The sequence below is a fragment of the Takifugu flavidus genome, chromosome 13 (genome assembly GCF_003711565.1).
Source record: "Takifugu flavidus isolate HTHZ2018 chromosome 13, ASM371156v2, whole genome shotgun sequence".
Lineage (NCBI taxonomy): Eukaryota > Metazoa > Chordata > Actinopteri > Tetraodontiformes > Tetraodontidae > Takifugu > Takifugu flavidus.
The window spans coordinates 5,747,339-5,771,781 of record NC_079532.1 but is presented as its reverse complement, the minus strand read 5'-3'; the positions used below and the strand labels follow the sequence as shown (position 1 = coordinate 5,771,781).

The following is a 24,443-nucleotide window of genomic DNA, read 5'->3' as shown; positions in this document are numbered from 1 at the left end:
ACAAGTGCTGGAGCCAGGGGGACTGCGGTGTTAAACAGCACCAAAAATCTTATCTCTGCCTCCATTAGACCCACAATGAGAGAATTCAGCAGCCAGAATCACAATGGCCACAGGCCCATTCTCCTGGTCATATCTCTGCTCCATCTCCACAAGTTTAAATGAGGTGTTTAGGTAGCAATCAGGGCATTTTATATAAATAGTCCTACCTTTTATTTGGTCTGTGTGGCTTTTTTGGAAAATGCACACTTTGTGCCCTGGGCTTCCTGAAACTATAGGTGTGGCATCTCTGTGGGTTTGAGTCCTGCGAGACCTTGGAACTGGTGAAACATAAAGGTTGGAAAAATCAGTTCTTTCATGCTGAAGTGCATAAAACAAAGACATATAGAATTGTACGATTGTAAATGTTTTTTTTAGGAACAAATAAAAATGTGAGGGCAAAGTTCTGGACCAAAAAGAGACTCCTGACTGGTGCGTTGTGTTAGAGCCCTCTAAAACACAGCACATATTGTCACGTAGCTCAGGAGAAATGATATGGGCCAACAGCTTCCTTGGGGAGACGTACTAGGTAACAAATCAACGCTCGATAGGGGAGGAAAGCGAGAGTTGCAGCAGTGCTAGTAATAAGATCCTCGGTTAACTGGGCCATTTAGATCCACAGGGTGATAAAGAGTCTAGAGAGGCCAGAATTTAGAAGGGAGAATTTAGGCATGATTTGTTTTGTTTTTCACATGATTTGAACACTGTGGTATATAGTCCCAATAGTCCCAAGTTCTGCAAACTAAAGTCTTAGAAATTAATAAATTGTAGGTTTGCATGTCAACTAATGAAATCAAACCTGCAATACTATTTGGATATCCCTCCTAATAACTGCACCGATTAACTGATTGTAACTGAGCGTAACAGGGTGAGAATGGCTCACCAGTATGACTGCTGTGGCATTTGAAGCATCTGCACAGGTAAAACATAACACCAGGAAACTTATATTTCTTGTAAATGCTGTGCGTTCAGTTCTCTCAGCCAGTTAATGCATCGGAACCCGTGGGAAGGGTAATGGTTGAAGATGTAGAAATGTACCCCCCCGAAGGCTGTACGAGCCTACACACAAGTTCACACGGATATTTCCACCCTGTCGACATTCTCAACGTCAACATTCGCATGCAGGATAACAACAACAGTTTGCATCCAAGCTCTCATAGCTGGAGCATTGTTTGCCTGTGACGCCCAACAATTAGTCGCTTTTCCCATGTGAGACAATTGATTCCCCTGAGCCTACGTTTATTAGATTCCGCCCTGGTTGTATGAATATGTAGGAGGGCTGAGTCAGGAGGCACAATGCTCTCCCCCTGTCCAACACTGCTCATCAAGCCTATTCATAAATCCAAAATTCTGCCCACGGCCACTCAGTGAGACAACGAGGGTCTTTCAGCGGTACGGCGGCTCAGACTCTGTCTCAACAGCATAAATTTGACGTGATTTGCGTGTACACCTCTCATGGGAGTTACGTTAAAAATGTGATTCCTCTCCAAAAGCATCTAAACCAAATCTGGAAAGTTCATAGCTGCTCGATTTCTTTTTTTTTGTACCATTAATTCCTGACCGTGTTCTTTGATTTTGGATGTGACTTCCATGATCTGTGATGGTTTAGAGGTGGAAAACATACTTGGGCTGACCTTTAACTGATGTTACACAAAGAACAAGAGTAATAATGTCTGACTGACCAACTGCATGAATGTTTAAGTAGTTCTCTCCCCTCTCCCCCCCTCCCTTTTTAGGGTGTACAATCAGCTGTCTGGCCCCTCATTTTATTCCTGTGTTCCTTCAAAGAGTCAAAGTGGGGCCCCTCTGTGGTATTAAATATCTTTATTAAACTACTGCTTTGGGGGGCTCCCCCCTTTGCCCCCCTGCTTCCTCCTTTTCTTCTCCGTACACCCCAACTATCCCCACAAACTTGGCCGCATTGGCTTTTCATCAAAGGATCCTGCAATGCGGCTTCTGCCGGCTACCTGCTGCGCTGCAAGATCCTACACAAAAGCCCCTGCTGGTCCCCGCTGCGTTAAACCAGGCAAGCTCCACCACACTCGGCTGGGCCACATCTGACGGGGGGGGGCTTTGCCCAGGCAGAGTCTACAGGATCTGAAGACAGTAGGGATAAGGGGAATAGGTTTTTCGGGCCAGCTGTGTCATGGTTTAGTGGCTGCTATCAATAGTGCACACAAATGTATACACACACTTTACTTTAACAGATGCTTGCTACAAATTTGCAATCTTGCAAAATGGACCCTCCCCCTCTTTCCACAGCATGAACAAACTCTGGGGTGTTCCTAATTTGAATTATAAAACATTTAACCACATTTCAGGAAATTATAAAGCTGGTATGAATATCAGAATGAACATACAGGAGCCCTTATCCCTTAATACAGAGACCAAAAGATGTGAAATAAATACCCCAAGGTGCACAGAACTGGAAAGAAAAACAAAAATATTCAGGTCAAATTGTCTCATGAATCAATATCGTTGTGTATATTTCACACCAATTACAATACCTGGCTCCCTGTCAAAGGAGCCAGGTATTATCTAATTTACACTTCTCTGCTCTGTTTTTATCTGGGGTGGTGCCGTTAGAGAACAGCCTGCAGAGCAATAAAGAAAAAAACATTCGTTATGTGTTTGCTATCGCTTTAATAATATCAATAAAACAATCCGGTTTCTGCCACCTTATCGTCATTGGAAGCCACCACTCCAGCAGCCACCATAACAACCACTCCATCTTTCTTGCTTCATCCTTCTTTCTCTACAATCCTGCTTCAGGACAAGACCAGCAAAATCGGGCTTTTGTTGGATGACTGGCTGTGTAGGCATTGCAGCCCTGCCCTTTGACCCCGATGACATCATACGACCAACTCTTGTACGTCTTTGCTGAACCGAGGGGGTCAAGATTATTCAGTGGGCTTTCAAGCGGGCAAAGAGTAAGTGTCGAGGAGCGAGAGGCTTCCACAATCATGTGTGTTTGCTCTCAGAGGCTCTGCTCTCTGTCTGTACTGTATGTGTAGCCGCAGTGGCCGACCAATTCTGAGAGCAAATGTATTGAAAAGACAGGAACGTGTGTGTGTGTTTGTGTGTGTGCATGCACACACGTTTTCGTCTTTGAGTCCGACGACCATAAAATCAGTTATTTGTCACGTTCATTCAATCATCCAGTAGAGTTTTGGAGGTGGATTTAGGGGGTAGATAGATAATAATGGTTAACTGGTGACTTATTGAAGTAGCAAAAATGACACAGACGACATATATAAAAAAATGACAAGAGTGAAAAGTGATTGACTCAGTTTATATCACTGTCATGCACTATGTTTCAGTGTTAAACTGTTGTCTTTTACATCCTGTTTTTAAGTCTAAAACAAGAAATTGTCAATATACTGTATGTACTAAATGTCTAACCCATTCATACCAAACTAATGGCAGATCAGTCACTATTTTTGAAACCTTGCAAATATTGGCTGCAAAGCACAGAACATTTTAATAAAATGAATGTTTTGTTAAATAGTTTCTGCTGAAAAGGACCGAAGTTAAGCCTTATCACTAAAATACAACACCAATTGTTTTTACACATGAATAATCGCCGATAAAGCAAGACTATTTGGGATGCAGCTGGATTAAGAGGGCATGAAAAAACAGGTACGGGTATTAGTTGGTGGAACCGAAGAGTTATTATTTGCACGTCGGCATGTTTGGACACAAAAGTCTGATAAGTGATATAACTTCTGAGAGATCACAGTGAATCCCAGTGAAGCTCAGCTCCTGTCTCTTTCTGTTTGTGTTGCATAAGTGAAAACATATATCCTGGACACAAGAGTCCTGACCCAGAAACAGAACCCTCTGTTGTTGGTAGTTATTGTTGTCAACCATGAGATTAGAGTTAAAACACATGACATTTTGCTGTTTGTGTTGGCCTGTCTCTGACGTAATGCTGGATTACTGTTTCAACATTGTTGCTTCATGCTTTTTGTGACGAGCCTTGTTACACCTCTATTCAGCTTCACGGGAGGACCAAGGGTGTAGAATATCATAATATATGTCACCAAATACCAGAGAAATACTGATGTTTACGCAACCTGTCTTTAACTCTGTCCAGTTTTTCCAGTTTATTTTGCATCTGTAACTCCATCTTCTGTGGACATCTTCTTCAGCACACGCTCTCCTAATCCGGTGATCCAGCGGCATATAAGACACAAGGTTGTTTTCACACCACTTCTGTCACTGATTTACCCAATATCATTTCTAAAACAGTTTGTTTACCTTTCATGTTTTTTAAAACAATGAATAATTTGCCAGAAAAAAGTAAGTACTGTCTGGTTGCCTGTCTGGATTTGAATGTAAAACTGTCATTATGGCACTGTAATCACAACCATTTTTGCCTTTATGAGCTCACTATATATATATGCACTTTTTGTGTGTCTGTGTGTCTGTGTGTACACCATTTCTAGAAGCTCTATTTCTGGCCAGAGGCACGAGTAACACCAAGTGACTACTCCTGGCCTCTTGAGTTAGCAGGCCAAAGGTCAGAATTGATTGAATGAAGGGCAAGGAGAGAAAAAGGGGGAAGGTGGTTAGTGGTGGGGGTGGCAGGGGGGTGCGGGATACTGGTGTGAGTGGAGGATTCCAGAGGGGGGTAGAAGAAGATCAAACAAGGAGGGAAAATTTGGCGGGAAAGGGGAGCCGTGGAGTCCCCTCTGGAAAACATACGAGTCAGAGTCTGCCTCAATCAACCAACCACTCTGAATCACACTCACATAAACACCGTTGCAGTAAATCCTTAAACACTTACACACATACAGACACACACACACATTGAAATATACACACCATCCAATTGCCCAGCCTCCCCCCCCACTCCAAATACACACAGACAGAGTTTCAGATGATGTCACCTATCTTCCCCTCTGTGGCATTGCTATACAGCCATGACTCAACGTGTGCATGCGTGTGTGTCAGTAAAGTTGATGAGGTCAAGGTCCATATTTTCAGCCTGATGTCACTTATCATTGACTAATCCTCCATGAACCGTTTGAACAAATAGAACAGCAAAGGGCGGGAAGAGGGAGTCAACGGGAGGTAAAAGACACAGAAAATGGTGTGCATGCATGCGTGTGTGTGTGTGTTTGTGTGTGTGTGCATAAAGCAGAAACTTTGTTCACCGGCCTTCACACTTTTGCTATGTGCACATTACCTCACGTTTTAAGTCTTTAATTAGACACACACACCCAGCACTTACCAAACTACAGAAACACAAACACTCCTTCTGTCTGTCCGAGTAACTCAGAACAACTTTCTCCTCGGCGTGCACGCTCCTCAAATCTGTAAATACTTGTTCATAGGGTCCGCTCACACTCTAAAGTGAGCAGTGTATAAATATGTCACATTCACCTTCACTTCAGTGAAACTATTACAACACAGGGACCAAATTAAACATCCTCTGGACGCCGTCCCAGGGAAATGAACTCATAACCAATAACGTGGCCAAGTAGACACGGAAGCCTACATAGAGCAGCCCATTCAATAACAAGGGGGCAGGGTGGCGCTGGGCACGCACGGACATGCCAGGGGCCCATGCGGCCTGCCAGTCAGTGCAGGTGCACTGAGGAGCCTGATGCGGATGTGAAAAAGAAAGGTTGCATACTTTACACATGAAGAGCACATGTGGTGCACGCTGCTGTGTGCTCTGCAGTCAGGAAGCCATGTAAACAACACAGCCTGTGGTTCAATGTAAGTGAATGTGTGTTTGCACGCGTGCTTTCAGGGTGAGCAATAGGTGAAAGTGAGAGCTGAGGCTGGGTGACATACATTCAAATTCGAGTTTGCTTCTCTAAAGAAAGAAATAACATGGTAGGTAATAGACTACATGGACATTCAGTTAAAAAAACAGACAAAATATAACTAACAGATTTATCGCTGTTGCTCTGGGTCCCCCTAAGTGAGTGCTACAAGGCAATGGCATGTTTTTCCTGTAGCGTAGAACACACACACACAAGCGCACACACACACAGACGTTTAGTGGTTGAAACTTTTTAACGTCACAAAAATTTGAGTATTACAAGTCAAAGGCTACAGATTTAATACAAACATGCAATTCACGTCACGGAAAATGCAAAGGTCCAAAGCTCGTACTAATTCACCATATTGCACGTTCGAGTGTTGCAAATTTGGATTGAATACAAGCTTTAGTCTGTAATTAAGACTGCATTGTGACAGATGTTTAATGTCCCCTGTACAGAACATCACTGCTCCCCAGACATGCTGTGGTTTGAAGACGAGGGCTTTTTACATCCCACACAGACACTATATCATATTAATGAGAGGAGGCATACATTCTCAAAAGTGTTTGATCATAAGGAAACCCAGACTGTGTACATTTTCCGTTTGCTGTTGCTTTGCTCTCTGTTGCATGTGGCCTTGCTTAATCAAACTATATTTAAAAGAGTTGACAAAAAAAAATGTGTTCCTTTATTTTGCCGTCACTAGTTTGTCTCAGTTGTTATCTTGCTCTGGTGGGTGTAGATGATCAGGAATTAAAAATCTTAAGACAAAAATACATTTTTAAAATTTGTGTTTCTAGAACACTGCTGATAATGCATGTAAAATGCCTACAGGTGTATACACTGAGCTTTACATGCAGACAAATCTATGCATTTTACTGTAAAATCACAAAATTGCTGGCAAATCTTCAAGTACAAGTCTAAGCCAAGGCACCAATAAGTTCAGCATGTGGGTTTAAATGAAATCTTTTGTAAAAAAAACCCCAAAACATTGCATTGTTTAAGAAGTTTGAAATAATCTTTGTCGCAAAGATATGACTCATTCTTATACCGACATTTTTGCCGTGAACCTCAGCACCTGCTGGATAAGAGTCTTGGGGGATTGCCTTCGAAGTTACTTTGCAGAGGAAGCGAAAGTAGTGAGTGGAATAAAAATGCTTAATACATGAGAATCTTTCAAGTGGCAACAGTTCTGTTAAATACACCACCCAAGATTTTTTTTCTTTCTATTTTATTTTTGTGAGAAAATCATGTGTATTTTCATCCTTTCCGAGCTGAAATCTTTCACACAGTTTCAAAAAGTGTTTAGATTTTTAAGAAGTCGGGTCAAACATCTATATTACTGCTTTGCCTTTTCCACCAGTATTTCCAGTAAATTGACATGTTTCAAATGTTTGTCCAAGGCTGAAATGCTGCTCATATCTCATAGATGAGTTATCAATTTTGGCCCCAGGTTGAATCTGCACCTGTTCCCTCAACCAGCCTCTGCAGTCCTTAAGCATATTTATCATTCTCTTCAGTAAAGGTGGCCTCAGGCACACTTTCACTCGGTTTTTACTCACTCTTCATTTTGTGACTTTCCCAGATAGATAGATAGATAGAGTCTCAGAGAAAAAAATGTGTAAGAGAAAAAAACTTTAAAATGACATGATGTCATGTAATACAGAATGTCTGCTTGCATCTGTGTGAGAGAAAGAGACGTTAACTTAAATTTATTTTATATGAACGTGTCACGAGGCCTCATATGCCTCTACTGCCCCCTGCTGGTGGCCGAATAATGCAGAACATTCATCGCGCGTGCAGTGATTCCACTTTCCACTGACGCCTGATGTTTAACTTTTTCCAGTTCCATTTCACGCAGCTAATATATAATTTTGTTCGGTCTGCCTCATAATCCCAGCCTGTTGATTTTTAAAGTTAAATTTGTACTTTAAATATGGGTGAAATTAAAGGAACCACTAACCTGAGCAGTATTGACGTCCTAAAAAAGCACTCACACCATGTCACAGAGACTGACCTTTTACTGACACACACACACACACACACACACACACACACACACACACACACGCACACACACACACACACACACACACACAAAGAGCCATTTCTCTCCAGCAGGGTGTGGCTCAGATCTAAACAGTAGGGGAGTTGTGTATGTTGTGTATACATAGAAAACGGCATACATCACTGCTGTGTTCACCACAAATAATAAAACATACAATGTAAAACTATAAAATTATGTCTTATTACATTTAAAGTTTAATTTTGAAAATGTATTCATCATTTTGTGTTGATAAAGACTTCATATCACGGTAAATCCTGACTAGGGCGACAGTGACCCCTGCTGGTGAAAGAATTTATAAAATGTATATTAAACGTGAAATAGCAATTAAAACAATACACTAGAATGTAAATATGCATGCTTCAAAATAGGCAGATTTTATTTTAGAACAACGCACCTTATCCACTGAAGTCAGTATAAAATCAGTACATCGTGCATCAATGCATCCATACTGTATATAATTCATTGTTTTAAAGATTTGCAGTTGCAGTTTTTAAAAAACTTCCCCAAACTTTCTGCCCATCTTATGTGTCTTAAAGAAAAGAGTTTGACACAGTCAAGTCAGCAAGGAACCAGATTATGATTCCGGATCATTTGATGGATTATAGCTTTAACTGTTGTAAGTGGATCATCTGAGATCAGTAACAGATTACTGTAAAAACGCTTGAAAACTTGAAAAGTGCAGAAAGTTTATTTGCTCTCAGGCTGAAGCCCAGTTTCGATCTCAGGCTGTGCCAGGAGAAAACACGCACCTTGTATAATCTCATGAGCACACATCTGTGGGGTTTTCTTGCAGCTCCAGACAGGGCGATAGCCTGTATTTGGCAACAACACAAAGTGACACCAGCGTCACTTTACACTGAGAATAAACAGCAGTCAACAGGCAAGAGCCGACACTTGAACACAGAGGGGAAATACATTAATAAGAGGCATTAAAGTAAACAAGCAAGTGCCACCTCGCTGTCCTACTGAAGGGTCTCATTATTAGAAAATCACAGGACAGACGATAAACAAGAGACATATTGAACATCCCCCTGATCCATATGGATTCATGCAGTGAGTCAAGTTGTGCTTTCTATGATAAAAGTAAACCGAATGAAAACATACATAACTAAACATTAGCCTCTGATTCTTTGTTCTTTTGCAAGGATGACTTCCCAAGAATAACAATAAACTGTTCAATATGTTCCCTCGGCAGTGCAGAATAAATGATGGCTTTGCAGTCTGTCCATCAAGACCTTTAACACAATGCACTCATTAAAATGTACAATACAAATATCAGCAAAGCTTTCCAAAGCCACTCAATGCTGTGTCACTCATCTGTCATCCATTGTTGTCTCCTTAATCCCACCATTGACAGGGAGGTTCATTTCCACCATCGGGGGAAGCAGAATTAATCAGTGGGGCTAAATTAGCCCAGGGCAATTAAAACACCCAGCCAACGGTTAATTAATTGACCTTGGTGGTCATTAGGCAATTCATGGAATCAATCAAGGATCAATGGTCACCAGCAATCTTTAATGCTCCGGACAGATGGGCTGTGACCACTTAGATGAAACCATAGCTGATAACAGCGGCGATGAAGTGATGAAGCTTTATTTACCAGACAGATGGTATACAGATATGTATAGTCCACAAACATCCCCCCATATACCCCCCAAAATTCAGGGTTTTATTTTTTAACCCCAAGGATCAAGGCAAGTACGCCCCTGTTCGCTTTCACCTCTTCTTTTTCCAGGCAAATTAAGTGGGAACAAGACTGTTGAACTAAAGTAGATTGTCTCCTTTGTTTTTGTTTTTAAACTGATGCCGTTTAAAATGATGCTTACTTTTCTAATCAACTACTGACATTTTTTATTTACCCTCTTACAAGTGTTAAGAATCTTTAAATGATGAGAATACAATAGCGATGTAGGACTTTCCTCATATTTACCACTGAATTTCACATTATAGACCTTATCACATATAAATGTGATATAACAATGTTACAGGCTACCAACAATTGAATGCAATACTACTACTACTACTTCTACTACTACTACTAACAACATCATCATCATCATCATCATCATCATCATCATCATCATCATCATCATCATCATCATCATCATCATCATCATCATCAACAACAACAACACAACAACAACAACAATAATAATAATAATGGTTTGTGACCCCTGAAGGCCCAGACTAAGGGACAAAGGAACTCTGCTAATGTTGGAGCTCCTCCCCCACTGCGACTTCTGTGCATTTAAAATCCCCAGACTCCACCCCACCCCCTCACACCAACCTCCCCAAACACACGAAACACCCCCACCCCTGATCTCTGTCCATCCTGGGCTGATTATAGTCAGTCTATTGGTCTCCAGCATCAACGTGCGCCTACAAGGATGTTGAAGCAGCAGAATGCTCAGAACACTCAGACTTGTTACAGAACCAAATACATGCATACAAATATATACATATGTTGCATTTTCTTTGTAATATTCGGGTTCAGTTTTGTAGAAATTCTCTTTGATTTTTCTACGCTTCTACAACAACAATCTACAGGAATCCTTTGTGCACAAAGACTCTTTAATGAAGTTTATTTAATTACTTTAGATTCAAGCACATGTAAGAAAGAAAGTGATAGTGACGCAGCCAACAAAACAACAAGCATGGCATGCAGTAGTGGAATCCCATAAATGGATTAAAAGATGGAAACCATGTTTCGGATCTGATTAATATAATTAACGGTTTACTCCCAGATATCGGATATTTTTGGACACGTAAACGAGCCCAGTGACAAAGACGAGAGGAGGTGCTGACCTGAGAACTGTAGGTCAGTGAGGACGACACAGAACAGAGAACAAGGATGTTGGCATGATCCTGGACGACTAACACTGGAAGGACTAGTTGACTAGTTTACAGAATATTTGGTCCAGTTTTAGGTAAATGTTAAGGTTCAGTCTTTTTATAGCATTAATAGATTGTAAATATTGTGTCTTGGGTGCCACGTTGAGGTTGCCTGTCAGTGGCAGCATGTGTTTAAATGCATCATTGGGGCGTGATGTCATCGCTGGTGCAACCCCCCCCCCAGCCAACTCTTGTAAACACACATTCACCCTCCTCTTCCTGCGGCAGCACCGGCCAGCTGTCTCTCCTCCTGGTCTCAGCTGATGGACTACGACGGGACCGGGGAGGGGCTGGAGGGGCGGGTGGGTCGACAGCTGAGCAGATGCAAAAGCCCCTCCTGGGTTTGCTGAGGACAGACCCTTTCCCAGCCACCCCGCAGCCGTGCAGCTGCCCAGGCACCAGCTGTCCCCGGCGCTCGTAGCGAAGGGCCCCGGACACTTCCTCACTGCGCCGGGTGGTGGAGAACCCCTCGGAGCTGCTGCTGTATAGCCTCACTGTACAAGTCCAGATGACATTCTGTGAACACCCACCAACCCCTGTCGGTACCCCAGACAAAACATGCCTGGAAATGCACTCTTCCCCTTTTGACCTTTGACCCCCGCCTCTCAACACAATGAGCCCAATGATTACACAGCACAAATACAATGGCGGTAACACATTTACATTTATATGGGGACAAATTACTGTACAGATCCACATTAAAGGCTTCTGGATTCTTCAGGCGGGAGTGTTCAGCGTCTCCAAGGCCCTGGATGTGCAGCCTGCACGGGCATCCCATAATGACTCTCACTGAAACCCTGCAACATGCAGCTGCCGCTGACAGACGGACCTACAGGACGTACATACGGCCGCCTTTGATGATGATCTATATACAGCATGGAGAGAACGTGCGCGCCTGATGTGTTATTGCTTGTTTGTTTGTTTTTCAATCACGTGACGGACAAATTCAAGTGAAAATCAATCTGACAATCTGAAGTACATTTCACAATGATGATAAATTCCTTTTAGTTTATAACGTTCAATAAATCTGATCGAAAAGCTCTGCATACATAAAAATAACCCATACAAAATAAGCACAAGGGTTAAAAAACACTACTGTGCAACACATTTTCTCAATCTGGATTTTATGTGCGTAACCTTCCACCATCGCGACCGACTGGACCAACTGAAAACTCCTGTCTGCAAAGGTTGATTCAACCTTTTTAGACCTTAAGTCACCAAATCTGCAAAAAAGACCCATAATCATCAATTCTGTAGTTGTAGACATCCGTTAGAACGCAAAGGCAACAAAAGGCAATGTATTATTAATGTTATAATTGTGTGTGCGGTGCGTGTGCGTGCGTGTGCGTATGTGTGTGTGTGTGTGTGTGTGTGTGTGTGTGGTGTGTGTGTGTGTAAGAGAGAGAAAGAGAGAGAGAGATCATGAAGGGGAGGGAGGTTGGGGCCCCAGATGGATAATGGATGGGAATTTATGCCACTAATGGGACTCTGAGGGTCAGAGCTGTTGACATGTCCGTCCGTCCAGCTGACACCAAATCAAATCACTCCGTAGTTTCACGAGTAATGAAACTTTAAATAAATCACGTCTATTTACATGTAATAAAATTGAACATGCAAACAAGACTGTAATTGCATTTGAGCGGAAGCATCTGAGGCTCTGCAATCAGATCCACAATAAGGTACTTAAACATTCTTGTAGCTTTATTTATTACATAAACAGAAACAGAATCATTAGAACTATCTTAAAGCCCAGCAATGTTCCAGAAAACACGTGCATACCTTCTGCTGTTTTAGCCTCTAAATACAGTAATAATCAAAAGACCAGAGCTGGGGGGTGGGTCAGGTTTGGCCCGTATTAGATCAGTTTCCCCTGGCCAGGAATCATCTCAGCTGTACCCATCCATCACAGGGGCCCCAGGTCCTGGCCCGGGAGCCCTGAAGCAGACCCAGTGAGCCACCAAAGAGAAAGGTGAGCCGGTGTCCCCTCCTCCCTCCATCACCTGTCACCTGTTACTGTCGTCACCACACAACAGCAGCTTTCTGACTCCTGAACCGGGCGCGGCAGCTGGAGCGACTGTATTTGTTCTGTGTGTGTGTGTGTGTGTGTGTGGTGTGTGTGTGTGTGTGTGTGTGTGTGTGTGTGTGTGTGTGTGTTGGGGGTTGCCTCTGGAAGTGTGTTTAGGGTTACTAGCTGGATACTAATCCTCTCTGCTTCAGTGGAAGCCTCCAGTCGCCCAGAGGGGAGAAATAAACCAGACCATAATGTCACGCGCAGCAGCTGCATCTGCAGAGGAGACATGTGTGTCTGCATCAAAGCACGGGTGGAACATGGCCGTCAGCGAGCAGGAAGGGGCGGCCGTGCGCGTCTTTGTTCGCCGTAGTGATCAAAGGATCTCCGTGCTTTGAAGTGATTGGATTGTTCTATTTCCGTCTCTTCTTGTCCTGGAACTTTTCGTGTACTTTCATTTATCGTAGTTAATGTCAGATATCTGCAGATTGCTTTGTTGTCTGCTTAAGAAGAACCAAACTTCAGGTTGATTCTGGGCAGGAATGAAGATACGCCATCATTGGGTTCATTGTTTACATTAAAGGTTATTACCATGTTATTACCCCCCTCATAATCATCCATTATTGACTATGACTGAAGACTACACAGAGCAGTGACAGGATGATTAGTTCTTTTCTTCCTGCTTTATGCGCATGTTATAACAACTCATTTGCTGAGTGATTACCATGAAAGACTTCAGATTATGAGTCTTTGTTACCTTGTGTTATAGATGCCACGTGTTAACGGGACAATCAGAATCCTGCCAGGAGGATTTCCTGGTGGGAATTCCCACTGCAGGGTGACGCGTCTCTTTGAGGATCACTCTGCAGAAGGATGAGGTGGAAGGAGTCGGCGCCAGCAGGCGTCAGGATCGTCACGCCGCTCAGGAGCCGACTGGTCGCAGGAAGTGTGGTGTCGTGAGAGGAGAGTGACCCGACGCGCGGGTGGCGCCGCACAGGTTGAGCTTGTTCAGACCCAGCTGGTTCTGATGCTTCTCAACATTTGTGGCCTTTTTCCTCCCTCGTGTTCATCTTGACGCCTGCAGGAACATCAGAGGAGCTTTCACGGCTCACTTTGACCGTTGGAGGACATCTGAACATCACAGTTCTTAAAGAAAATAAATCTTCTCGAGCAGCTTTCTGAAGTTTGTAGGGAAGCGGTGAAATGTGCACGTGTAACAGCTGTTAATAAAACCTGCGTACAACCCTATTTTTTTTAACAGATGTGCTAATTCAAGCACAACCTGAACGAGCAACAGTTTTGCCACCTTTGCTCTACACAATATTCTGTTTCTGTTCTCATAAATACAAAGAAGATGATTCTTTTATTACATAGTTGTTTTTTCAGACTGTTCCTTTAGCTTTACTACAATTTGAGTCATTTGCCATCTACTGACCATTCCTAAATGGTTTCTATTGTATCCCCATCAATAAAGAAACACAACAAAAGGCCCGATCCTGCAGCTTTTTATTCCCCCATTCATCATCCTCCAAAAACAAACAGGAGGGGACAGTGACAGGAAATGAAGAGAGAGTGGTGGAAATGAAGTGGACCTGGGATTGCAGAGAAAACACGGAGCCAGCTGTTAAAGTGAGATTAGGACCTCACAGACGGACAAAAGACTTCCATCACCTCAACTGGCTGTTGCCGCGCTGGTGTAAGAGTCAAGGGCCCGGGGGGGAGAGGGGGGGATCCATGTCAACCTGAGGTGTTGGGAGAGCCGTCGTTTTTGTTCAGTCTTTGATGCTTTCATTTGGTGCAACGGGACACCCGAATTGGGCCGCGGAGACGACCCCATGATAGTTTTAACTGGCAGAAAAGCAGTTATAACTGTGTCTGTTTTACTGGCAAGGTCCATTTCAAGGTCACCTGTGAGTTTCCTAAGGATATATAAACAAGGATTAATTTTCATTATCAAGTATATTTTGCCATTGATGCAAAAGAGCAAATGCTGTTATATTGAGTGGGCGGGGCTTAAGCAGTAACACTATAATAGAATATGTTGTGTGCGACCATTTCAGTCTTCGTGACATTTTGATGTTTTGCCAGCATAAGTGAATAAAGGAGGGAGCCAGATGGAGGGACGTTTGCATTCCCAAGCAGTTGGAGAGAACGAGACGGCAGATGCTGCGCTTTTATGTTTACGTGTTCGCTCAGTGGGTTTGGAGGTATGGTGGCCCGGGCAGGACAAAGGGCCAAGGCCATATCTTGGCTTTGCAGGGGCAACAGCTGGGAGAAACAAACCAGGAAGTCGCTCCACTTCATTAAAGGCCCAGCAGGAGCTCAGTGGAGAGCTTCACGCTCTCCTCCTACTCCCTCCATCACGCCACTCCTCCCTCCTGTCTGTCATCAGGCAGGCTTGTTAGCATCTTCAGCCGGAAACAGAAGCTAAACCAGTAAAGTAATGATTCTGACTAATAGGAGGATTTATTCTGGTTTTATTCTGGATTATTACTGTCAATTTAACGTTTCCAAGAAGATCTTGTCGTGATCCTTACTGAAAGATGCTTTTTTGACTGTTTTTGTCTGATTCCTGAGTCCCTGGGATGAGCTCTGTTACTTTAATCTTGTTGATCTCCTGTGCGCGAGGGTTTTTGCACTCACCGACCAGCTAATCTCTCTCAGAGTGGCTCCCTGCAGCTTTGCAGCCAAAACAACTGATCACTTTTTCAGCCACTATAAAAAGGGGGGAAATAGACACCCCCGTCTTTGTGAACGATGTTGGACTTCAGTCCCGGTTTAAGATGTTTTTCCCCATTTATCTGAATCGTTCCCTGGATGGACGTCCAGCGTACAATTTAGCGTATAAGAAAAAGCCACACTTGTCAGAGAGAGGCCCGTAGCGTCTGAGCCCAAAACAAACAGTGGCGCAGGAGGACACACAGGCCGTGGCCTTTTGACATCCCTCGCCTCATCAGAGATGCTCACTCACTTCATGATTTGCTCGTTCAGTGAGTGACGGACAGTTTTCCCCTCAGCAGCACAAAAGAAAACACCTGTTTGAGTCTGCCTAATCCCGGCCTGCGGCTCAGCTCTTGGGACTCTTTTGGGCCCCTTCTAATCTGCACAAGGGCACCAGGCCAAGGCCGGGACAGATTAGACCCTAAGAAACCATCCAAGCACACACACACATCTCTAAATTTGCCTATAACAAGTGTTTGAAACGGCCCCTTAATCCTTGGGACTCTTTCCCCCTCAGTCCTAACCTAATCTCCATGCAGCCCCCTCATCCCCGTCTCTAGATCGAAATGCTCTCCCTACGTCTCCCTTTCCCTCCCCCAGTGGGGCTGAAAGCCCATTGATTTGTTGATTTCTGTTCTTTTGTTTGCAGGCGACCGAGTGTTAATGGAACATCCAGGGTCCAGGGTCCAGTGCCAGGACTTTTGGCATGGGAGATTAAGGTCCTGCTCAGGGCATCTGTCTCTGCCCTGTCTCCCCTCTGCATTGTGACACTAACAGGGGCCCGTTTTTTTCCTTAATTACACTTTAGTATTAAATTAGTGCTTTTGCTGGAGAAGAAGCTAAATTTTCTTTTTTGTCAATAACGGTAATGACCAAAAAGAAGAAACACAAAATAAAAAAATACTCTAGAAATACAGCACATAAATATGTTGGATGCAATATTTGTTATTCGCATATGCATAGATTCAGATGTTCATGCATTTTTCAAATATAAGAAATGAATAATAATCTTTTTTTTAAATATAAATTTAGATATTTGCAAGCTTATGCACTAAAAACTGGGCATATGTCCAGAAATCTATCTAATTTATAAATTAAGACCAACATAATAGATATAAATTACTCTTAAATGACAATTGCTTTATTCCAATCCATTTATTTCACACCTATGATCGTCACATCCACAGCCCGTTTCCATGACAATTATAACATGAAACAGAACGCACGCAGTTAGCCAGTCTTTGTCTCCACCTAGTGGTAGCATATTGATGTGCAACCACAGTGCACTCATAAACCAAACGTAGAAAAAGAAAATTATTTAATTAAATTTGATTTAATAAATGAGTGTGTTACTGCAAAAAAGAAAAAAATAATATTCTAAACGTGAAATGTTGAATCTTTGCGTCACTGTGTTTGCAAATATCACCGACATAATCTTTAAATTGGTTTTACTTTCTTGTTTCACTTTACTCCAATATTATCATATTATTATATCATTATTTTGCTCCTATTTTGTGTCCTTGTCCTTTACATTTAATTTTGCTTTTTAATTTAAGGATACATTTGTTTTTATTGTATCAGACGTTGGTAGAATGAAATCTGCTGCCATCTAGTGGTTAAAAGATTAAGTACCAATTTTGGTACATCCAAATAAAGAGGAAAAGCTGGATAGGATAGGATAGGATAAAAACATAATAGGCATCCTCAAAATAGTCTATGATACAAATATAAACACCAGAAAGATACTTTGTGTTCATATGGCTTTTATTGACTGAGGCAAATAGTGATCTTTTGCCATGGCTTTAAAACTGTGTGAACATTCAAGACCATTTAAGAAATGTGAATTAAAAAAAAAAAAACCATTGTACTATATGGTTACAGTACAGGTACATATATACATTGAGATTGTTGGTAAAATTATAATGGCCCAGGTTCCTTTGACTGAACCATCAAGTACAAAGTTCAGGCATGATTGTCAACAGCATAACTCCACCTCTTGATGTTCCAACATCCCAGCTAACTGCTTTGGACAAAAAAACATAGATATTTGGATTCATCTGTCACACAAACACATGAAAATCATTGTGACACAAGACAACATGTGCAATTTCACAGTCATGATGAGAAACTTAGTTCAACAGGTCCAGCCACAATAGAAAATCTGTACAGTTGTCACGTTTTTTCTGTTTTCTTTTTAATGAAAACTTCCAGTAATGTTGAATATGAATATAAGAATGTTAACAGGCATTATGAGTTACAGAAGTTGCATTTCCAATGTGCAACATGAACTTCAACATGAGCCGACATGCCGCGTTCACAGCCTAGAATTGACCTTTTATTCGGAGACGACTTTGTCACATGGCAGAAGTGGACTCACGCCGATTCTCTTTGCACAGTCGTTCTGCAAAAAACAACATAAAACACAGTAAGTCTCATTCCTGACCAGGGTAATCCTGATCCGACCCCACGTCTCTGCTGTCGTGCAGCTCTCACCATGTAGTTGACGACGTTGATGTGATAGGGAATCCCTCCCATCTCGTCACACTTCTTCATGTTGGTCCTCTCTGGATCTCCCGCGGCCAGAACAGGGAAGTCAGGATCCGCCTGACAAACCGCAGCATGTCAGGATTTCATTTGCATGTTTTATTTGCTAGCCAACATGAAGACTCACAGGCTCCATCCCCCTCTGGATGGACATCAGGTCAGACATCCTCTCATTGAACCCGTGAGCAAAGTTGTCCGGGTTGATGGCCACAAAACATTGACCCTGAAAGCACAAACAAGCCGATGACGATGTAAGTGACCCAGTAAAGAGACCTGACACAGTCAGGGATGTTGGCATGCGTTGATTGTGCTGATCTTTAAGATAAGAAAGGTAAGAGTCTATTTCAACATGCAAAAGTTGTGTCTAGGCTCATTTTACCGACCGTATTACTGATCAACCAAACCAAACACGTCTACTGTGTTTTTTCTTAAACCGCTGGGTTAACTTGTCAACATACTTTCACCTGCTACTTTAGTCGCAACATATTGACAAAGAAACCTATAAAGGCAGGATACCACTGAAGTATTTCTGCTACAAACACAGAAATCACGTACCAGGTTAGCTACACGATCCGTTACTTTCCAGGTTCGGATGTTGTTGCTGTACTGGGCGCCGGCCAAGATGCCACAAAACACCTCCACCATCATTCCCAGGCCGTAACCTTTGTACCCTCCTGAGATCAGAAGCAGTCAACGTGTAAAAGAAGAGCTGTGTCACGAAGAGCCAATTGATCCTACAAAAAGAGACTCGGACCCGTGGCCTCGCTGCCTCCGATGGGCACCAGTCCTCCTCCGTTCAGAACCTTCTTGGGGTCTGTGCTCAGCTTCCCATGAGTGTCGCAGCCCCAGCCTTCAGGGATGGAATCTCCACGTCTGTCATGGAGCTCCACCTGTGATAGGAGATAGATATGAGGCACCTTTCCAGATTTACCACCTTCAAACCTGTGACACACTCGGCAGGAAAAACAGAATAGTAACAAACATCGGGGACGTGTTTGCAGGGTGACGTTGAGACTCATCTCAGGACGCTGTCCTCTGTGCTTTGTAAGCATTAAATTCCCAGTTGTTTGTATTGTGGTTGCCCGGTTGCTTTAGTCTGTAGGGGAACACGCTGTCCAGCTGCAATGCTTTTAATTGCCATCAGAGATTAATCCAGCACTGAGGTGTCGCAGAACTCGAACATCCCAGAACAGAACAGGATGTATGAGGCGAACAATGTGCGCAGACACGTCCCAGCGGGGGACATTTCAGAAACACAACATTCTTTCTAAATCTGACCACCTGCTTCCTCCTCTGCAAATAGTTCCCACTTACGGGTAACTGAAATCCAAAAGAGTTTGTGGTGCAACATTAACATGTAATTATTAAAAAACAAGTCTATGCAGCAGTTTTTAAAGACATTTTTGGACTTGCATGAGGAGCTGTCACTAAAAAAAATCCTCTGAAACTACCGACCGAGCACTTTCTGACCCCTTGCAAATGTCAAAGGTTCCCTCATGATCATGCAAGTCGGCCAACAGGAGTTAATGATACCAAGAGCTAATCTGTGAGAGGGGCCCATAACATGGGCGATTGATCGGAGTCAGGCCCGTTCTTATTCCCTCTACGATGGACCAATAAATGCTCACCTTTCCGAGGGCGACCGCCGACGTGGCCATGTCCAGGACGAAGCTGTCGCCGTCTTTGCCGGGAGCCGCCACGCTGATGGGGTTGGTGCCCAACGTGCACTGAAAAGAGCAGGTTCACAACGTTGAAGCGTGAGAGAGATCAGTCCGGACGCAGCACAACCATGCAGGCCGGCAAGATTTACCTGTTTACCACGGGTGGGAACCACCAGTGGGGAGGTGTTGGTGAAGGACATGCCCTGGGGGGGGGCAGGTTATGGCACATGTGATGAGACACAGCTGATCCACCATCGTTACACATTTCAGGACTGGAATAGTAAAAGATCAGCACTCTTACAATCATGTTTTCCTTCAGAGCCAACATTGCATAGTGTCCAGCGATCCCATAATGGTTGGAACCTAAACGGGACAGTTGGGAGACGGTGAGGTTTTCAGTCATGGATTTTGCGTCAGCGTTCGCTGCGATCGTTCGGTGATTTCACCGATGAGTTGAAAAACACACCGCGAGCGACCACCCAGCCGATGCCGGCCTCTTTGGCCTTCTTGATGGCCAGGTCCATGCAGAAGTTGCCAACAACAGGCCCCAGCAGGTTCTTCCCGTCCACCAGCGCCGTGGCTGCACTCTCCTTCTCCACCACCGGCTCACCGTCCTTGGCGCAGATTCCGGACTCAATGTCCTTCACGTACATGTCTGCCAGAGAGACGGATCAAAGTAGAGCGACTCCGCGGTCCTCTTTCAAACGCGCCCTCCCCCATAACGCTGCGTCCACTCACCCATCCTGTTGAGCCCATGGCTGTAGTGCCCCCTGTGGTCTCCCTCCACCAGCACCTCGGCCAGGCTGCGGGCGTGATGCGGCTTCGTGCCCACTGCTACCATACAGCGCTCCACAAAGCTCTGCACCTCCGCCTTCGTGATCAGACATCTGCACAGGAGGAAGGAGGACAGTTTAGGACATTACAGGACAGGAAACGGACCAACAACACAGACAGTTTGGCTGATTATTGTCTATTTCGGCTACAAATAAAGCCAAAGAAGCCCAAAACAACCTCTCCTACAGCTCAGGCGTACTTGCGTGTATGGTATTGCATAGCTTCATGCACGGCAGTGTGCTGACACGTGGTGCTTGAGGGAGAGCAGAGCTCCAAGATAAGGAGGAAGTTCATCGTCGCCGCAGTGACGACATAACCAGGAAAAACTTTTAGGCCACGGCGCTAAACTACGAGGGGGCGTTGAGTTAAACGGAGAAGAAGCAGTCCGCGAACGCATGTTTCTGTGGCGCTGTGTGAATATGGGCTGCAGGACATCACAAACTAGGGGGGAAAATGCCCACAATGAGGCAATTGTGTCAGTTTCTGTCACACTTTGAGTCACATGCATGTGAGAACTTCACAGCACGTTTAGGCTTCAAGTTCCTCTCCAGCAAACAAGGGATTACCCAAAGATAACAGGCGTCACAAGCTCGGCTAAATGAACCACACATGGCGCCTGCACAGGAGAACTTGCGCTGGCGAAGTCAGGAACAGCGGACGAAACTTTATTTACTTGCTGAATTAGCCGGAAAATGAAACGAAACTCAACTCTCCTCTTGACTAACTTGTTTTTCTTCCTACTGTTCTTATTGTTGCCGCCGCCCCTCTCTGTTTCCACTGTCCACAGTTAAATGGAGTCTTTTGGAATGTGCTATAATTTGAAGCAGGCATGCGTTGGGGCCGAGCTGCCCCTGCTCCCTGATTGGCCGACTCCTTGTTTTCTGTACAAACAACTTTGCTCAAAAAGCTGAAAAAAAGGTCATAAAATATCAGTCCCGTGGGCGATGTGGATGCTAGCCAGACAAGGATCCAATAACTGCTTACGGTTCCCACTTTCTGACTGATTTGAACCATTTACGCGACCTTTCCTGCAAAAACTGGGACGAAAACTTTTTTTGTGAAGCTGTTTCTGATGAAGAAACCCGTAAAGTTGCGCAACCCCACACTCCCACTGCGCCCCCATCACTAACAGAAAACAGCCACCTCCTCTTTCGCTGTATAATTTGTGGAAGGAACTTCCTTTGCAGCCTCCACCAGAGCGTGCAAAACTAAACTGTTCATCCAAACATTTGTCCTTTAAACACTTATCAGTCATGAGAAATGGAACAGTCACATTTCTCCCAGGGGTCAGTAACCTCTGGGAGAAAATGACTGTCCCAACAATCAGTTTCACATATCGGTGCTGGAGGGAATGAGATAGAGGCCGATTTAGATTCCTTCGCCCAAAAATCCAACCTCAGCCATGTTCTTATCTTCACAGTCTTTAAACAAACTCATTTCTATGTACATTTAGCAGTGAGAAACCCTGCACTTAAACCAATATGGGGCCACCTCTGACACAGCCGGTGGTCTCAGGTTGGGGGGAAGGTTGCCGAAAAACCCAGGAGTGCATTTAGGATATCGGGAGGAGCCAAGCTGGAACTTATGTAACATGTTATGCAAGAAACCTGAAGACAACCACATGTTCCACTCGTAGTTTGGGGGTTTGATGTCAATCAGATGTGGAGGGTCTGTGAATAAAACACAAAGGAATGCTTTGAGGCAACAACGCGATGGAAACCTGACGACACTTGGGAATCTGGCCCTGTGTAAATGCTCTTTCTCTGAGAGGCCCGAACGTCACTTTTAGGGTCAGATTCTGCATACGAGACACACGTGTGAGATAGATCAGCAGAACATGAAGGAAAATGTCTTGTTGCACCTGACTAATGACCAGAGGTTTGCATCTGGAGCACAAACAGACCTCTTGAATCCCTCCATATAGACACCCCACCCCACCCCACACACTCACATACACACACATACACACTTCTGAGGATTACAGTCAGGGTTATCTCCCCACTATACTTTCACATATGCATCTTTAATACTGGAACAGTTCCAGCAGCAGGCCAGCAAGGTACTCCAGGGTCTAAACTCCAGGCAGTGTAGGTGCGTAATTGTGGGACAAAGTTCAACGATACCAGCCTAAAATCTGCCTGCAGATAGAAAGCTGAACCCTGGACTGACGCAGAAATGTGCAGGTTCGCCCTTTTCCTTTTGTTTTATCTCCTCAACTGTCAAAGTGCCTAAACAGCAAAAACACAGTCGATCCGTTCAGTTTTTGATAGTGCAACTTGGGTATTCAACACCTCAAAGGGAAACGGATCGCTTCCCTGTTGTAGTTAACGCTGCTGCGCAAATACAACTACACACAGACACACACCCTTTTGCATTAAATGCGGGAAGTTCCATGCTGAAAATATATTTCTGCATTGTGCGACTCAAGAGTTTTCGCGGAAGGTCTAGTTCAAGTTCCTCTCTGCTGCTCCATCATCTTCCTCAGTCCGAGCCGACCCGGGCCTTCTGCAGTCCTACCTGCTCATGGTGGTTGTCTTTTCTTGGGCTGCTGCGGCTCGATGTCGGTTCGTTGATCTCGGCCTCGGTGCTGGTGATGCGCTGGCGAGGAAGGAGGACTCGGCGACCGGCGAAGTTGCTCTTCAAGCCCGCGGACGGTTGCACGTCAACGCCCAGTATTATCGAATCTCTCAGGTGGTGTCGGGTGTCTGCTGTGGGCGGGTCAGAGGAGAGGCTGCAGGGCAGGATCGAAGCCCGCCGAGGTCGCTGAGATCCGGGACAAACGCGGCTGTTTACTGTCAGAGGTGCGCTACCTTCATGGGTCACATGCTGCCCCGGCGGGTATCGACCTCTAATCAGGGCGTGTGACCTCTGCACTGCGCACCAATGTCCAGATCTGATTTAATACTTCTTCCCTTGTATTCACAACAGTAAAAAACAGAAAATAAACTGTCGGCTTAAAGGTGGAGTCAGTTACAAGAGAGAACCTTTTAAAAAAGGATTGTTGCTCCCTCTTGTGGTCCAAATCTGTCCCATTCGAAGATCTATATGGGAGTTTCCTGTCTGACAGAAAGACCCACCAGTCATATGAAGAGCTCGGAGCGGATTTCCGCCATATTTGTGGTTGACATTTTTCAGCTCTCCTGACTACAAAACTAGTCACAGTATCAGTCCTTCACTCAGTGCAAACACTAGAATACTATATTGTCTATGTTCGATGTAAATCAGATTTCCTGCAATAATTGAAGGGCAAGGGTGAGACACTTTGGCCTAGTTTACCTAAAGGATCCATCGAAAAGGGTCACAAATCAGCTTGTACTTTAACCTGTTTCATCAGTGGCATGTTCATAGATAAGAAAACGATAGTGTGGAAACAAGTTAATCACCAGGAAGACCAATCAAACAGCATTCAAGTCTTTCAGAGAACACTGTGACTAAAGTTTTTCAAAAGCAGCACATAGAAGTGGGAACGTGTCAGCAAACCCAGAGAGGCAGCGTTATAGCCAACCCACGTGGGTTAGAGCTAAATTAAATCAAATTATACATTAAAGTGTTTCTGTTCCTCTGCCTGCATGTCTACAGTTCCATGTGTGCTTGTTTCTACCTCATTATAGACGTAAAGTCTATTTTTAAAGGATCAGAAAGGCTGCATATAAGCCATGATGCCACCCACAATATTTAATGTGGTCGAGTGAAGCCTGTGACAGATGTTTGTTTACATCAGCGGTGCCTTTTTTTTTGTGTTTAAATGAAGAACCGTGACTATGCAGGGATCCATCCCAGTGTGGTTGAAGATGTTGGACTTTAAAACTCAACAGACCTAAAATGCCCAAAAGAGCTCCCCCCAAAAAACACAGCACACGAGAGCCAAACTCAGGTGGGCACAGACACAGCAGAGACACATC

At 44.1% G+C, this 24,443-nt stretch overlaps 1 protein-coding gene across 1 annotated transcript; it reads right to left on the bottom strand.

Moving 5' to 3' along the window:
* Positions 1-17,248: 17,248 nt before the first annotated feature.
* LOC130536499 (uncharacterized oxidoreductase YjmC-like) lies at positions 17,249-23,400 on the bottom strand. Its single transcript, XM_057052490.1, has 11 exons — positions 23,059-23,400; positions 20,446-20,594; positions 20,174-20,362; positions 20,009-20,070; positions 19,857-19,910; positions 19,675-19,773; positions 18,801-18,936; positions 18,602-18,720; positions 18,174-18,269; positions 17,996-18,106; positions 17,249-17,903 (listed from the first exon to the last, which is right to left on the bottom strand). Exons 1-11 carry the CDS (start codon positions 23,064-23,066, stop codon positions 17,838-17,840), a joined length of 1,089 nt encoding a protein of 362 aa, XP_056908470.1. The 5' UTR covers positions 23,067-23,400; the 3' UTR covers positions 17,249-17,837.
* Positions 23,401-24,443: the final 1,043 nt, after the last annotated feature.